Source organism: Haplochromis burtoni, unplaced genomic scaffold, assembly GCF_018398535.1.
Source record: "Haplochromis burtoni strain Fernald_Lab_line unplaced genomic scaffold, NCSU_Asbu1 Contig_389, whole genome shotgun sequence".
In the NCBI taxonomy this organism is placed as follows: Eukaryota; Metazoa; Chordata; class Actinopteri; order Cichliformes; family Cichlidae; genus Haplochromis; species Haplochromis burtoni.
The window spans coordinates 550,931-564,000 of NW_024582750.1; the positions used below are offsets into that span (position 1 = coordinate 550,931).

The 13,070-nt window shown below is 41.8% G+C and overlaps 3 protein-coding genes across 3 annotated transcripts in view; 2 read left to right on the forward strand and 1 right to left on the reverse strand.

Annotated features, from left to right (window-relative positions):
* The window catches only part of LOC121811967 (neuroblast differentiation-associated protein AHNAK-like), a 22,894-nt gene extending 22,237 nt beyond the window's left edge, over positions 1–657 (forward strand). Inside the window, exon 7 of the mRNA XM_042212727.1 lies at positions 507–657. Coding sequence (XP_042068661.1) covers positions 507–657 — 151 coding nt within the window. The remainder of the gene's footprint in view (positions 1–506) is intronic.
* A 1,003-nt stretch (positions 658–1,660) lies between these two features.
* si:ch211-69b7.6 (neuroblast differentiation-associated protein AHNAK) lies at positions 1,661–4,262 on the reverse strand. Its single transcript, XM_042212728.1, has 2 exons — positions 1,943–4,262; positions 1,661–1,676 (listed from the first exon to the last, which is right to left on the reverse strand). The coding sequence occupies exons 1-2, from the start codon at positions 4,135–4,137 to the stop codon at positions 1,661–1,663; spliced, it is 2,211 nt and encodes a 736-aa protein (XP_042068662.1). The 5' UTR covers positions 4,138–4,262.
* A 5,344-nt stretch (positions 4,263–9,606) lies between these two features.
* On the forward strand, positions 9,607–12,908 carry mrpl4 (mitochondrial ribosomal protein L4). Its single transcript, XM_005944053.2, has 9 exons — positions 9,607–9,806; positions 10,070–10,151; positions 10,339–10,510; positions 10,607–10,658; positions 11,073–11,190; positions 11,425–11,531; positions 12,106–12,215; positions 12,330–12,403; positions 12,641–12,908. The coding sequence occupies exons 1-9, from the start codon at positions 9,759–9,761 to the stop codon at positions 12,784–12,786; spliced, it is 909 nt and encodes a 302-aa protein (XP_005944115.1). The 5' UTR covers positions 9,607–9,758; the 3' UTR covers positions 12,787–12,908.
* The last annotated feature ends 162 nt before the right edge of the window (positions 12,909–13,070 follow it).

A 13,070-nucleotide genomic window follows, 5' to 3' on the forward strand; every position in this document is an offset into this window, starting at 1 on the left:
TTTAAAAAATATAAAAACATTTATGATACAAAAAGCAGTTCTACTACATTTAATAAAATAAGAGCAATAATGCTGCACTGTAATCTAGGTAACATCATTGCAAAGCCACGATATATATATACACACACACACACACACACACACACGACCACAGAGACACACACACACACACACACACCACACACACAAACACACACACACATAAAACATAACTACAGTACAAAAAGCACATTAAAAATGGAAACACAAGTCCTTTGAAAGCTATACAAGGTTGGAGAAAAAGAACGTTGACCCTCTTAGGTCATGTTCATTGGGAACTTCAAGGTCCAAGTTTCCTGGATGAAAGTCAAGCCCTCCAAGTGTGTTATATTTACGATTTGGCCTCTTTTGATTTTGTGCTTGATTGGGAAAAACAGTCACATAGTATCCATCTGAAGTGTTAGATGCTCTCATTCTTGAATCTGGAGAAAATTGTGGCAAACGTGTATTGTGTTTGATATGGCCAGATGGGATTCTTCTGGGGTCCCTCATGCCAGTGTTAACTCCAGATGGGGAGATTGCGTGTCCATGGCTGTGTGGAGCCTGGAGATTAAGGTTGGAACCTCTAGCTCTAAGCACATGATGTTTTCCTGTAAAGTCGTCAATATTGAGATCTGAATGATTTAAATCAATATGTTGGTGGAAAACGCCATCCATTCCAGGGAAGCTGGATCTTACTTTGGTTCTATGGGACCTTCTATCAGTATTACGAAGTCTGATATCACCATCTATGTCCAGGTCAGGAAGTTTCATGGTGAGATTTGACATATCTTGTGTGTGATGTTTATGTGAAGGTGTTTGAAAATACAATGAAGGATCATCAATACTAAGACCTGGAGATCTCAGATGCTGCTGTGGAGGGTGCATTGCAACTTTGGGCATGTTGAGGTTCATGTTTGGAGCACTAACCCTTGGGCTTGATATATGTCCCTTCATCTGGGGTTGTTTCATATTCAGTTTTCCATTTGGAGGATTAATATCAAGATTTGTTGGTCTCAAAGCTCCACCAAAGTCAATATCAGATGCTTGATGTAAATCTGGGCTTCTAAATTGAGGCGGCTTGAAATATGGTTGTTTTAATTTTCTGTCTAAATCAAGATCAGCATGAGGGCCATGGATGTTTCCTAAGGGAATATTTGTGTCAACATCTGGACCTCTTATGCCTCTTAACTGAGGGCCATTAAAGTCCATCCTAGGTTGTCCCATGTTACCATTAATCCCTACATCAGGGTGTTTTGTATTGAGCTTGGGACTCTTGAAATTGGCATCAGGTAAATTGAAATCTGACATACTAACGCCAGGTGCAGAAAGTCTCATATGTGGTGTTTTTGCCTGTGGTCCAGAGATACTGAGATCTGGTGTATTTAAACTTGGGGTTTTAAATTTTCCTTTTGCACCAGTAACATCTAAAGTTGCCTCAGGCAAACCAATGTCAACATCTGCAGTGTCCATTTCCAAGTTGGGAGCTTTGAGATCCATGTTTGGTAAGTCTACCTTAGTCACATCAAGTCCACCTTTCATCTTTGGAGCTTTGAGATTCAGATCTGGAGTTTTTAGATTTGAATTTAATTTCAAATTTGGGCCTTTTGGTACTTTAGCTCTGACATCTGGTGAATTGAGGTCAACCTTTGGGAGATCTGTTTTTGGTGCAGAAAATCCCAAATCAAGCATTTTCAAATGTGGTGTTTTAAATTTCCCCGAAGGGCTACCAAAGTCAACATCAGGGAATTCAAAGCCATTTTTAGAACCTTTAAAGTCTATATTTGATGAAGGTAGATTAGGTGCATCAAGTGCAACTTTCACTTTTGGACCTTTGACTTTCAAATTTTGTTCGAAGTCTGGCCCATCTAATTTTGGTCGAGAAAATCCGACATCAGGTAATTTTAAATTTGGAGATTTTAACTTTCCTGATGGGCTACCAAAATCAACATCAGGCATTTCTAAGCCAGTTTTGGAACCTTTGAAATTGGCATTTGGTGCCCTGAGGTCAATGTTGGAGCCGTCAAAAGTGCCATCAAACTCAGGTCCTTTAAGATTTGGTAGATTACTCTTAGACATTTTCAGTTTTGGCATTTTCAGCTTCCCTTTTGGTGTGCCAGTGTTGATATCTGGAGTGTTCATATCTAATTTGGGAGCTTTAAGATCCATGTCTGGTAAGTCCATATCAGGTGCATCAATTCCACCCTTTATCTTTGGAGCTTTTAGATTGAGATCTGGGCCTTCTAACTTTGGACCAGAAAGACCTAAATCAGGCAGATTCAGGTTTGGCTTTTTAAACTTGCCAGATGGACCAGAAATATCTAGATCAAGATCCGCTTTAGGACCTTTGAGGTTGACATTGGGTGTATTTATGTTTGGACCTTCCAAGTTGCCATCAATTTCAGGACCTTTAAGGCTTGGAAGGTTGAATTTAGGCATTTTCATTTTGGGGAATTTCAGCTTCCCTTTTGGTGAGCCAATGTTGACATCTGGAGTGTTCATATCTAATTTGGGAGCTTTAAGATCCATGTCTGGTAAGTCCATATCAGGTGCATCAATTCCACCCTTTATCTTTGGAGCTTTTAGATTGAGATCTGGTGACTTCAGATCTGTGTTTAGGTCCAAATTTGGTCCTTTAGGCAGTGTCCCTGACAGATTAAATTTAGGCATTTTTAATTTCCCAGAAGGAGCATTAACATCCCAATCTGGACCATCAAGTTTTGGCATTTTAACTTTGCCTGATGGCAAGTCCAAGTTGGCATTTGGTTTATCCATTTTCAGCTTTGGGGCTTTGAGGTCAATGTTTGGCATGTTTATGTCAGGTGCATTTATTCCACCACTGAAATTGGGACCAGAGATATCTAGGTCAGGTGTTTTAAGGTCCAAGTTAGGGCCTTCTAACTTTGGACCAGAAAGCCCCAAATCAGGCAGATTCAGGTTTGGCTTTTTAAACTTGCCAGATGGACCAGAAATATCTAGATCAAGATCCGCTTTAGGACCTTTGAGGTTGACATTGGGTGTATTTATGTTTGGACCTTCCAAGTTGCCATCAATTTCAGGACCTTTAAGGCTTGGAAGGTTGAATTTAGGCATTTTCATTTTGGGGAATTTCAGCTTCCCTTTTGGTGAGCCAATGTTGACATCTGGAGTGTTCATATCTAATTTGGGAGCTTTAAGATCCATGTCTGGTAAGTCCATATCAGGTGCATCAATTCCACCCTTTATCTTTGGAGCTTTTAGATTGAGATCTGGTGACTTCAGATCTGTGTTTAGGTCCAAATTTGGTCCTTTAGGCAGTGTCCCTGACAGATTAAATTTAGGCATTTTTAATTTCCCAGAAGGAGCATTAACATCCCAATCTGGACCATCAAGTTTTGGCATTTTAACTTTGCCTGATGGCAAGTCCAAGTTGGCATTTGGTTTATCCATTTTCAGCTTTGGGGCTTTGAGGTCAATGTTTGGCATGTTTATGTCAGGTGCATTTATTCCACCACTGAAATTGGGACCAGAGATATCTAGGTCAGGTGTTTTAAGGTCCAAGTTAGGGCCTTCTAACTTTGGACCAGAAAGCCCCAAATCAGGCAGATTCAGGTTTGGCTTTTTAAACTTGCCAGATGGACCAGAAATATCTAGATCAAGATCCGCTTTAGGACCTTTGAGGTTGACATTGGGTGTATTTATGTTTGGACCTTCCAAGTTGCCATCAATTTCAGGACCTTTAAGGCTTGGAAGGTTGAATTTAGGCATTTTCATTTTGGGGAATTTCAGCTTCCCTTTTGGTGAGCCAATGTTGACATCTGGAGTGTTCATATCTAATTTGGGAGCTTTAAGATCCATGTCTGGTAAGTCCATATCAGGTGCATCAATTCCACCCTTTATCTTTGGAGCTTTTAGATTGAGATCTGGTGACTTCAGATCTGTGTTTAGGTCCAAATTTGGTCCTTTAGGCAGTGTCCCTGACAGATTAAATTTAGGCATTTTTAATTTCCCAGAAGGAGCATTAACATCCCAATCTGGACCATCAAGTTTTGGCATTTTAACTTTGCCTGATGGCAAGTCCAAGTTGGCATTTGGTTTATCCATTTTCAGCTTTGGGGCTTTGAGGTCAATGTTTGGCATGTTTATGTCAGGTGCATTTATTCCACCACTGAAATTGGGACCAGAGATATCTAGGTCAGGTGTTTTAAGGTCCAAGTTAGGGCCTTCTAACTTTGGACCAGAAAGCCCCAAATCAGGCAGATTCAGGTTTTTTGAAGTTTTGGCGCAGAGGAACTGGCCCTACTCGTCAGGAGAGGAGAGATTTGCCAGCAGCAGTGCTGGAAATGTTGCGCCAGTGGAGGAAACTAGTAGAAAAGGAGGGCGTTCTTTATCGGCAGATTTTTCAGCCAGATGGGGGGGGAACCAGTGTGCCAATTAGTGGTCCCTCAGAGTCTCAAGAAGGAGGTTTTACATGGCTTGCATAATGACCATGGTCACCAGGGAACTGACAGGACAGCAGACTTAATACGCAAGAGGTGTTATTGGCCAGGTATGTTTAAGGAGGTTCAGGATTACTGTCAGCAATGTGAATGTTGTGCACAGGCTAAAGCAGTTTATCCCAAACCTAAAACAACCATGGGTCACCTCATGGCTGCGAAGCCCAATCAGATTCTGGCAATTGATTTCACATGCCTTGAACCCTCCGTTGATGGCCGTGAAAATGTATTGATTCTTACTGATGTGTTTTCAAAGTTCACTCAGGCCATTTCTACTAAGGATCAAAAGGCAACTACTGTGGCCAGTGTTTTGGTTTATGAGTGGTTTTATCGCTTTGGTGTTCCCTCTAGGATCCACTCCGATCAGGGGAGGAGTTTTGAAGGAGCATTAGTTCAGCAGCTATGCCAGTTATATGGTGTGGAAAAGACTCGCACCACTCCTTACCACCCACAAGGTAATGGCCAGTGTGAGCGTTTTAATCGGACTCTGCATGATCTGTTGAGAACCCTGCCCCCTGAGCAAAAGCGTCATTGGCCCATGTATTTACAGCAGCTCACCTTTGCTTACAATACCACAATCCATCAAACTACGGGTGAGTCACCCTATTTTCTTATGTTTGGCCAAGAGCCCCAGCTCCCAATTGACTTCCTGTTAGGCAGAGTGGAGGAACCCACTCATGGCCCGGTGCACACTTGGGTCCAAGAGCATCAGAAACGTCTAGATGTAGCTTATAAAGGTGTGAGTAACCGCACCAAAGCAGCAGCGACGCTGCGTGCAGATCGTCAACCTGCCCCAGCTTCTGACCCCTTGCCATTGCATCAGTTAGTGTATTTGAGAGATCATAGCATTCGGGGACGGAATAAAATCCAAGATTTTTGGGGTGTTACACCGTATTGTATTGTCTGTGCCCCTGCTGATGCTGGTCCTGTGTATACAGTGGCCCCACTCCATGATCCAGAACAGAAAAGACAGGTTAACAGACAATTGATCAAGCCGATCCCTGCTGATATCTGTGAGAAAATAAGGGCAGAGCTCCAGCAAACTCCTAACCCTAGAAGTTCACCTGACCGGTTACCCTTGTCTGAGGATGAGGGAGACTTTTATGTGTGGCAACGAAGGGAGTCCCCAAGAGGTGACCCCCAAAGTGTACAAACTGATTCTGCAACTTGTCCCCAACAACCCCCAGAAGACCTGGCTATAGTAATGAGGCCGCAGTCCAGTGGGACTGAGCCTGGTACCCTGACTCCACAGTGTAGCGTCCCCACTCCATTAGCTGAAAGTGGTTCAGTTAGAAGAACGACACGCTCAACAGCTGGCCACCATTCCAATCCACAACATCTGCCCCAATCAGCTGAAGCCAGGCCACCTAGTGTACATTCAGTTACAGCTTTTTATAGACCGTGGCTTTAAAGTTTCATTGTCGGGTGGCCAATGCAAAAACCAGGGGGGAGAATGTGACAGGTGAGACCTGGAGACTTGGGACCGCCCCTGGTGGGCGGAGCTGGTCTTCGCTCCTTTCATAAGCGCAGGTGTGGGCAATTGGGTATTCCTTTGCAAACCTGAAGCTGCGAGTGCTTGGTCCAAGTTGGGCATGTTGGTGTTTCTTAACTATGAAAGTCTGATACGCGTCCTCCCCTAAACTTCTGTTAGAACGGTGGGAAACATTGCTCCCGTGAGAACGGTATAGTGGACTTCATCGCCACTGACCCACATTTATTAGGGTGTGACACGAACTTGCGGACAGAGTACCGAGCTGCTGCTTTGCCAGGTGGATTTCTGGCTGCGGGCAAAGGACCCGACACATCAGTGTGTTTTAATTTGTTTTAAACTGGTGTAAGCCGACAGACTGACTGCTGCGGCTGTCGATGGTTTTGGTTTTTTTGTTTTACTTTTTCTGTATCAGTAGGCACCACAGATATTGATTCGCAGGCGGTGAAGGCGCTGCAGGGAAAACAAATCCTTTTTTTGTCTCCCCGCTCTTGCATGCACAGCGGGGGGCCCGAGTGGAGACGGCACCGAAGATTTGCTTTTTTTTTCTATAGTGTTTTACCCATTTGGGGTCATGTGTGAGTTGCCGTCCATTTTTAACCTGTGTGCTATGTTGATTTGTTTTTAAACTGTTCTCCGCAGCGCTTGTCCTGTCTCACGGGCAATCGTACAGTCTTATCGTTTTTTAATAAGGTAACGTTTTTAATTGTTTTTAGGTGCTGCTGTTACACTGTTTCTTTTATTTTGTATTAAAAATTAAACTCTTTTAAACTGACTGTGCGCCTACGGCTCTGTCCTATTTTAAATAGGTAACTACCACGGGTCACATATGGTTTGCATTAAACGTTTTGAATCTAAATGAGATTGTACTATTTGGACCGTCTGACCCTCGTTTATTTTTAAGGGTGACCTTGGCCCTCTGGAAAAGTCCAGAATTCCCTTTGCAAAAAATCTGGGAGTGTTCTTTGATGGCAGTTTTTCATTTGAGAAACAAATAAATTCTACTGTAAAAGCAAGCTTCTTCCAGCTCAGGGCCCTTGCAAAAACTAAGAATATTTTGCCATTTGCTGAGTTTGAGAAAGTGATCCCCACTCCTCCCCTCTTGTCCTTGAAGCCTTTTCTTTTTCCCGCCCTCCTTCCTTTGCCTTCAGTTCCATTTCAAAAAAGAGAAAACTTTTTTGAAATGGAACTTGACTACTGTAATAGTCTTTATTTTGGTATCAGCTAGGCTCTGCTCTCTCGTCTTCAGCTTGTTCAGATGCTGCAGCCCGACTCTTGACAGGGACACATAAACATGGCCATATTTCCCCAGTCTTGGCTCATTTAAACTGGCTTCCAGTACATTATATAATTGATTTTAAGATGTTATGGTCTCTAAATGGATTAGCTCCGTCATACCTCTCTGATCTTTTAACTAAAAATGTAGTCACCTGAAATGGTTGCCATGGTGCCTTGTTCACAAGGTCAGTTTTGGAAGAGATGGACAGCAGAATGAAGGCAAAAGGCAATGTCATCATGAAAATAAAGACAAACCATTTGGTAGGACAAATGACTAATGGGAAAAAAATATCTGGGAAAAGACTTACTCATTTATTTTTCAACAGCACAATGACCCCAAACACACTTCCTGGCTGGAAGTGTGTTTAAGGACTATTTGACCAAGAAGGAGAGTGATGGAGTGCTGCGTCAGATGGCCTGGCCTCCACAGTCACTTGACCTAAACCCAGTTGAGATAGTTTGACTGTGTCAATACCGAAGGACAAATGACTAATGGAAAAAAAATCTGGAGAAATACTTACTGGTGGAGGCTCGTATGCAAGCCATTCCTGAAAAAATACATACAGTCATAAGTTCTTCCAACAAACATTGCTGCCCAGTACAATGAAAAACAGGAAGTTTATAACTCAGATGATTCTATTACTTAGAAACTGACTGTCTCATCCCACAACAATGAAAACAAAGATGGCTGAACATCTATGCGAGGAGTGCCAACATTGAAGTTATATTTTCTAACTTTATCTCCTACTTTGCGCAGTATGTAGGGTCTGTTGGATCTTTACCTTACAATAAAAAGCTCCTGCTATTGTGATTTTTCTCCTGCTATTGTGTAAACTGAACTGCTTGCCAAGCTGGATCAACTCTAACCAGTCGCACAGCATAATTAAGCAGGAATCCTGGTAAACCTACTTTGTCATGATTTCAAGAAACCTATTTTGTTTTGGAACAAGTGGAATGTTATCTTGAAAACAGAGTCGACAGAATACTTCTCTACAGCCAAAAAACAAAAACAGAAAGAAAGAAAGTCGAGGTGTCAGTGAGTACAATTTCCTTCACCATCAAAAAGCACTCAGAACCTGGGGCAAACTCTGACAGGAAGAGGTCTGGCAGACCCAAAGCCACAACTGAATCAGAGGTTTCTGAGAAATAACAGCTTCCATGGCTCACAGGAAAACTCAAGCTCAACCACAGCTTAATAGTGGTTGTAGTAAACAAGTCTCAGTTTCAAAGATGCTTCCACAGTGTGTGGCATCAACTTTCAACCGTGGAGGTCGAAGAGGGCGCCAGTTTAGCTCAGTGTGTTGAGCGGGAGACCACATGCCATGCATCTGACAGCAGCTGGCCCGGTTTTGAATCTGACCCGTGGACCTTTGCTGCATGTCTTCTCTCTTTCCTTGCTTCCCTATTCTTTCTTCACTGTGTCTATCAAATAAAGCTGAAAAAGGCCAAAAAGAAAAAAGAAAGAAGAAAAAAAAACAGGAGGAGGAAGTGTGATGGTCTGTAGCTGTTTTGCTGGATCCAGGCTTAGTGACTTATACAGAGTGAGAGGCCCCATGAACCAAAACCACTACCACAGCATTCTGCTGAGCCATGTAATACCCTATGGGCCTGCCTATTGGTCAGGGGTTCATCCTACAGCTAGATAATGACCCAAAATACAAGTCCAAGCTATTCCAGAACTACACCAGGAAAAAAGAACAAGATGGTAAGCTTGAAACCATGAAGTGGCCAGCACAGTCTCCAGAGCTAAACCCCATCAAGCTAGTTTAGGGTGAACTGGACCGAAGAGTGAAAGCAAAGCAACCTACAGGTGCTGCATGTTTATGGAAACTTCTGCAACAGATATGGGAAGAACTCTCTCAAGAATATTTAATTTCTATTGTTGAAAGAATGCAACGGGTGTGTTCAGCTGTTATTTTTGCCAAAGGTGGCTACTTTGATGAGTTTAGAATACATTTGCTATATAAATTGATTCCATGATTTCTTTCTCTTTTTTGTAACTCCAATTCTTTATTTGTACTATGCTTTCATTTCAGAGTGCTATGAGACATTAAACTGCATAATTTTCAATTAGCTGAAAAAAATGGGGTATTCTAAAACGTTTTAGTGTATCTATATATATATAAAATTTAAAAAGACAGAAGTATTGTCTTTTTAAATTATTTTCTTGTTTGTTTTGTCTGGAGATGTTGATCGATTATCAGTTATTGTCTAACGTTTTTCTTTGTTTTGAAGTTGGATGGTGAAAAAAAAGCTTTTTGTCACTTTAACCACGTCCAACCAATGACTGTAGAAAACAGTCTACAGTCATTGCGTCCAACCAATAGATGGTGCCACTTTACTTGAGTGATGTCATCAAGACGCGCCACAAGCACGCCACACGGAAAAGCGTCCTCGACCTTTGATGCAGCCTGTCATCCCCCTTATCATGTTGTTTTCAAATTATTTAAGAGCAGTTTAACAGTGTAAGCTTGTAGAACAAACAAAAAATAGCCGAAATGCTTCGATTTTCCTTCATATTTCGTGGCAGAGGAGTCGCTAAAAGGGTGAGTGACGAAAAACATACCTCAACCGCGCTCTGTATCCTCAAATCAGCCAAAGGCAGATAACAGCGTTCTGTCCAAATGGTTGCAATAATAATCTGGAGCCATTTTTGCTGTTATTTAATTTCTTTAGATATAGAAAAAAACGTCCATAGTGCAGCAATATATCTGAGTATGTGTGTATAAGATTAATATAACACCCGTTTGTCTTTGTTTTTAGTGTTTTTTGTTCATCCTCAAGTTTTTCTCTCCCTCTCACTCCTCAGTTCGCTTCCTCGTTCTCTAATGAGAGCGCTCTGCCTCCAAACTTACTGCTGCCCACCAACCTCGTGGATCCTGACAGATTAAGTATGAAGCTTGTGTACTTGATAGATAAATGTAATGTTTGAAAATGGATTTTAAATCAGATTTATTCAGTGTTATTGTTTGTCCTCCAAAAACCAAATATTGTGATTTCCCTGATAACACTGATATCATTGTGGGTGGGATACATGAAAATCTTCCTCACTGACTGCTGCTTTATACCCTCCTGCAGAGCGTCCACCACCTCCTGCAGACTCCTCTCTGCCTCCTCTGAGGAAGTGTGATGCTGCAGTTCCTGCTCACTTGACCCCTGTGCAGACCTGGGTGGAGTCTCTGGAGAGACAGGACAGCGAGCCTTTGGGTGTGGCTCAACTTCACCCTGATGTGTTTGCAGTTCCTCCGAGGTAACCAAGCTACTATTGACAGTCTTTCCATTCAGTTCTACACATTTCACAGCACCTACTGAAATGTGCAAGTTAATCTTTGTTGTCATTCCTCAGGCTTGATATTCTACACAGTGTTGAAACATGGCAGAGAAATTACAAAAGGATTGTAAGTTACTATTTAAAAATGTCAATTGCATTTGAGTTTTTTGTAATATATATCACATAATCAAGCACTTTAAGCTTAGGAACATTTTATTCATCATGTGTTGCTACATTGAGCTAAGATTATGCTATTACATTTAAATTTAATTTGATACTTTTACAGTTCACATCCGTGGAGAGTAAACAACAGTAAAATTAGAACTTCTTCTGATTGGTTGTTGCTTGCAAAGATGTGTTTTGAACAGCAGGCAGGAGAAACTTCAGCTCAGACAGAGCTCTGTGTCTGAAATGACCACATTAGGAATACGTAACAGTGCATATATGACAGAGGAAGACGATCAAATGCAGAAAAGTTTGAGCTTTATTGCGGCTGATAAAGAAAATGAAAAGTAGACTAATGGCTGTCTTCACATCTCAGAGTCACGCCCACACTAAAGTCAGGTCAGAGGTCAGCGGTGGAGGCAGGAAACCCTGGAAACAGAAAGGAAGTGGGCGAGCTCGGCATGGAAGCATCCGATCACCCATATGGAGAGGAGGTGTCTCTTTTTGATCTTATTGTAAAACTTCTGTTTTCATTTTTTCCATGTCTGCTGTTTTCCCTCCTTTTTTCCAAATATAACTGAAAATGAAGATCTTTGTTTCATAGTCCAGCGTGTGCTCGTCTCTGTGTCATGACTCCCAGAAACATGATCACCCTTCAGTGGGGTTGATCTGGAAGGATTCCCATGCTGGAGGCCAGTATGGTCTGACTGGTTCTGTGTTTCATTCAGGTGGAGTGTCTCATGGACCCAGAGGTCCCACCAGTTACTACTACATGTTACCCATGAAAGTTCGAGTGCAAGGACTCAAAGTTGGGCTGAGCTCCAAGATGGCTCAGGTAAGAGAAACCCCTTTGTTTCACCTGAAGAGCAAATACAGCTGCTAGTGATGTTAGAGGCTCATAACATCTGTAATAAGAGTTGTAAAAACATGCAGTGACATATGACGGTGTCCACAAGCAGCTGTTTTTGTCACCCACTTATCACAAGTGCTGTTGTTATGATGTCACAGAGGCGATAACCCGTACAGATATCTCACACGTGTGAATACAGAAGCCCCACCCACCTATTGTTCAGACCCTTTGTTTGCAGTGGTTAGCCACTTAGAAGAAAGTTGGCTTAAAGAGAGGAGGAGATAAATCCACTTGTTTTAAATGGAGAATTTCTTCACCCTATATGTTCTCATATCATTTCGTGAGAGTATTTGGTTTGTAGCAGATTGGTGACACTGACGAACTTGTAAGTGTTCAAAAGAAAGAAAGAAAGTCCTTTCTTTATCTGTGACACTATAATTAGAGCACATAACAAATGTGAGAATAGGATACATGATGACTTTAACTACATTATTACGTATCCGTAATATTTCTTGACAGCTGAATACTTTCCCCCCTTTTGAACTCCTTGCTGACACAGGATGATCTTCACATTGTGGACTCCCTGAACATCCCCACACCAGACTCTCAGTACCTGCTTGACCTCATCAGACACAGACACTGGGGAGAGTCTGTGTTAATAGTGGATGTGTGAGTATCTTTAGCAGCACTTCTGTACAAATTATCAACTTTCAAATCTGTTTGAATATCCACCACTGGACGCCCACTGTTGCTCAGTGCTCACGTTTTTGTTGTTGCTTTCAGAGGTGAAGACTTTTCTGAAAACATCCTTCAGGCCACGGCAAACTTGAAGACAGTGAATGTCATTCCAGCAATCGGTGAGTTCACACTGAGTGTGACTCAGTTTTAACAGATTAATTGATGGTAAAATGTATTATTTCTGTTCACGCTTTCAAACAATATTTCATGCATTGAAGTCTTTGCAGCACTGTGTCTATGTAGCTCTAACATGCCAGTTTAATTAAACAGTTGTTAAAAAGCTCAGGGTTTTAAGTGTTATATGTAACAAATCTGTTATATAAAACTCACACAGTTTGTCATATTTTCTCTCTCAGGTCTGAATGTCCACAGCATGCTGAAACATGAAGCCATCGTCCTCACTTTGGAAACGGTTAAGTTTCTGGAGGATAAGCTGCTCTGGCACGATGAGCGTTACACGCCTCTCTACCCGTTTAAACTACCCTACTCTGACTTTCCTTAAAACAGATTACCTGTAATGTATTAACATAAGTCACATTATCTTTGTTTTTATTGTTTGTAACAAGAGAGTCATAACTCGAATAATAAAAAATACAAAAGTTGAATAAAAGTATGTAAAAACAACATGCAGAGTGTAATCATTAGCTGAATTTGTATAGAAGGAGACCACTGGCCAAATCATTCCTGATCTTTCAGCGAAGCGCTGACCGTTTCTTCTCTGTTGGCATGATGTGGGCGTTAGGCACGTTGTTAGGGAAAATATTCTAAAACACTTCTTCAGTAAAG

Bases quoted from the DNA above. Each gene is read 5' to 3' on its own strand.
- mrpl4 (XM_005944053.2), top strand. From the start codon at position 9,759: ATGCTTCGATTTTCCTTCATATTTCGTGGCAGAGGAGTCGCTAAAAGG. The intron at 11,191-11,424 runs GTGTCTCTTTTT...TGTTTCATTCAG, and splicing joins ATCACCCATATGGAGAGGAG to GTGGAGTGTCTCATGGACCC. The intron at 12,216-12,329 runs GTGAGTATCTTT...TGTTGCTTTCAG, and splicing joins TCTGTGTTAATAGTGGATGT to AGGTGAAGACTTTTCTGAAA.
- si:ch211-69b7.6 (XM_042212728.1), bottom strand. From the start codon at position 4,137: ATGCCAAACATTGACCTCAAAGCCCCAAAGCTGAAAATGGATAAACCA.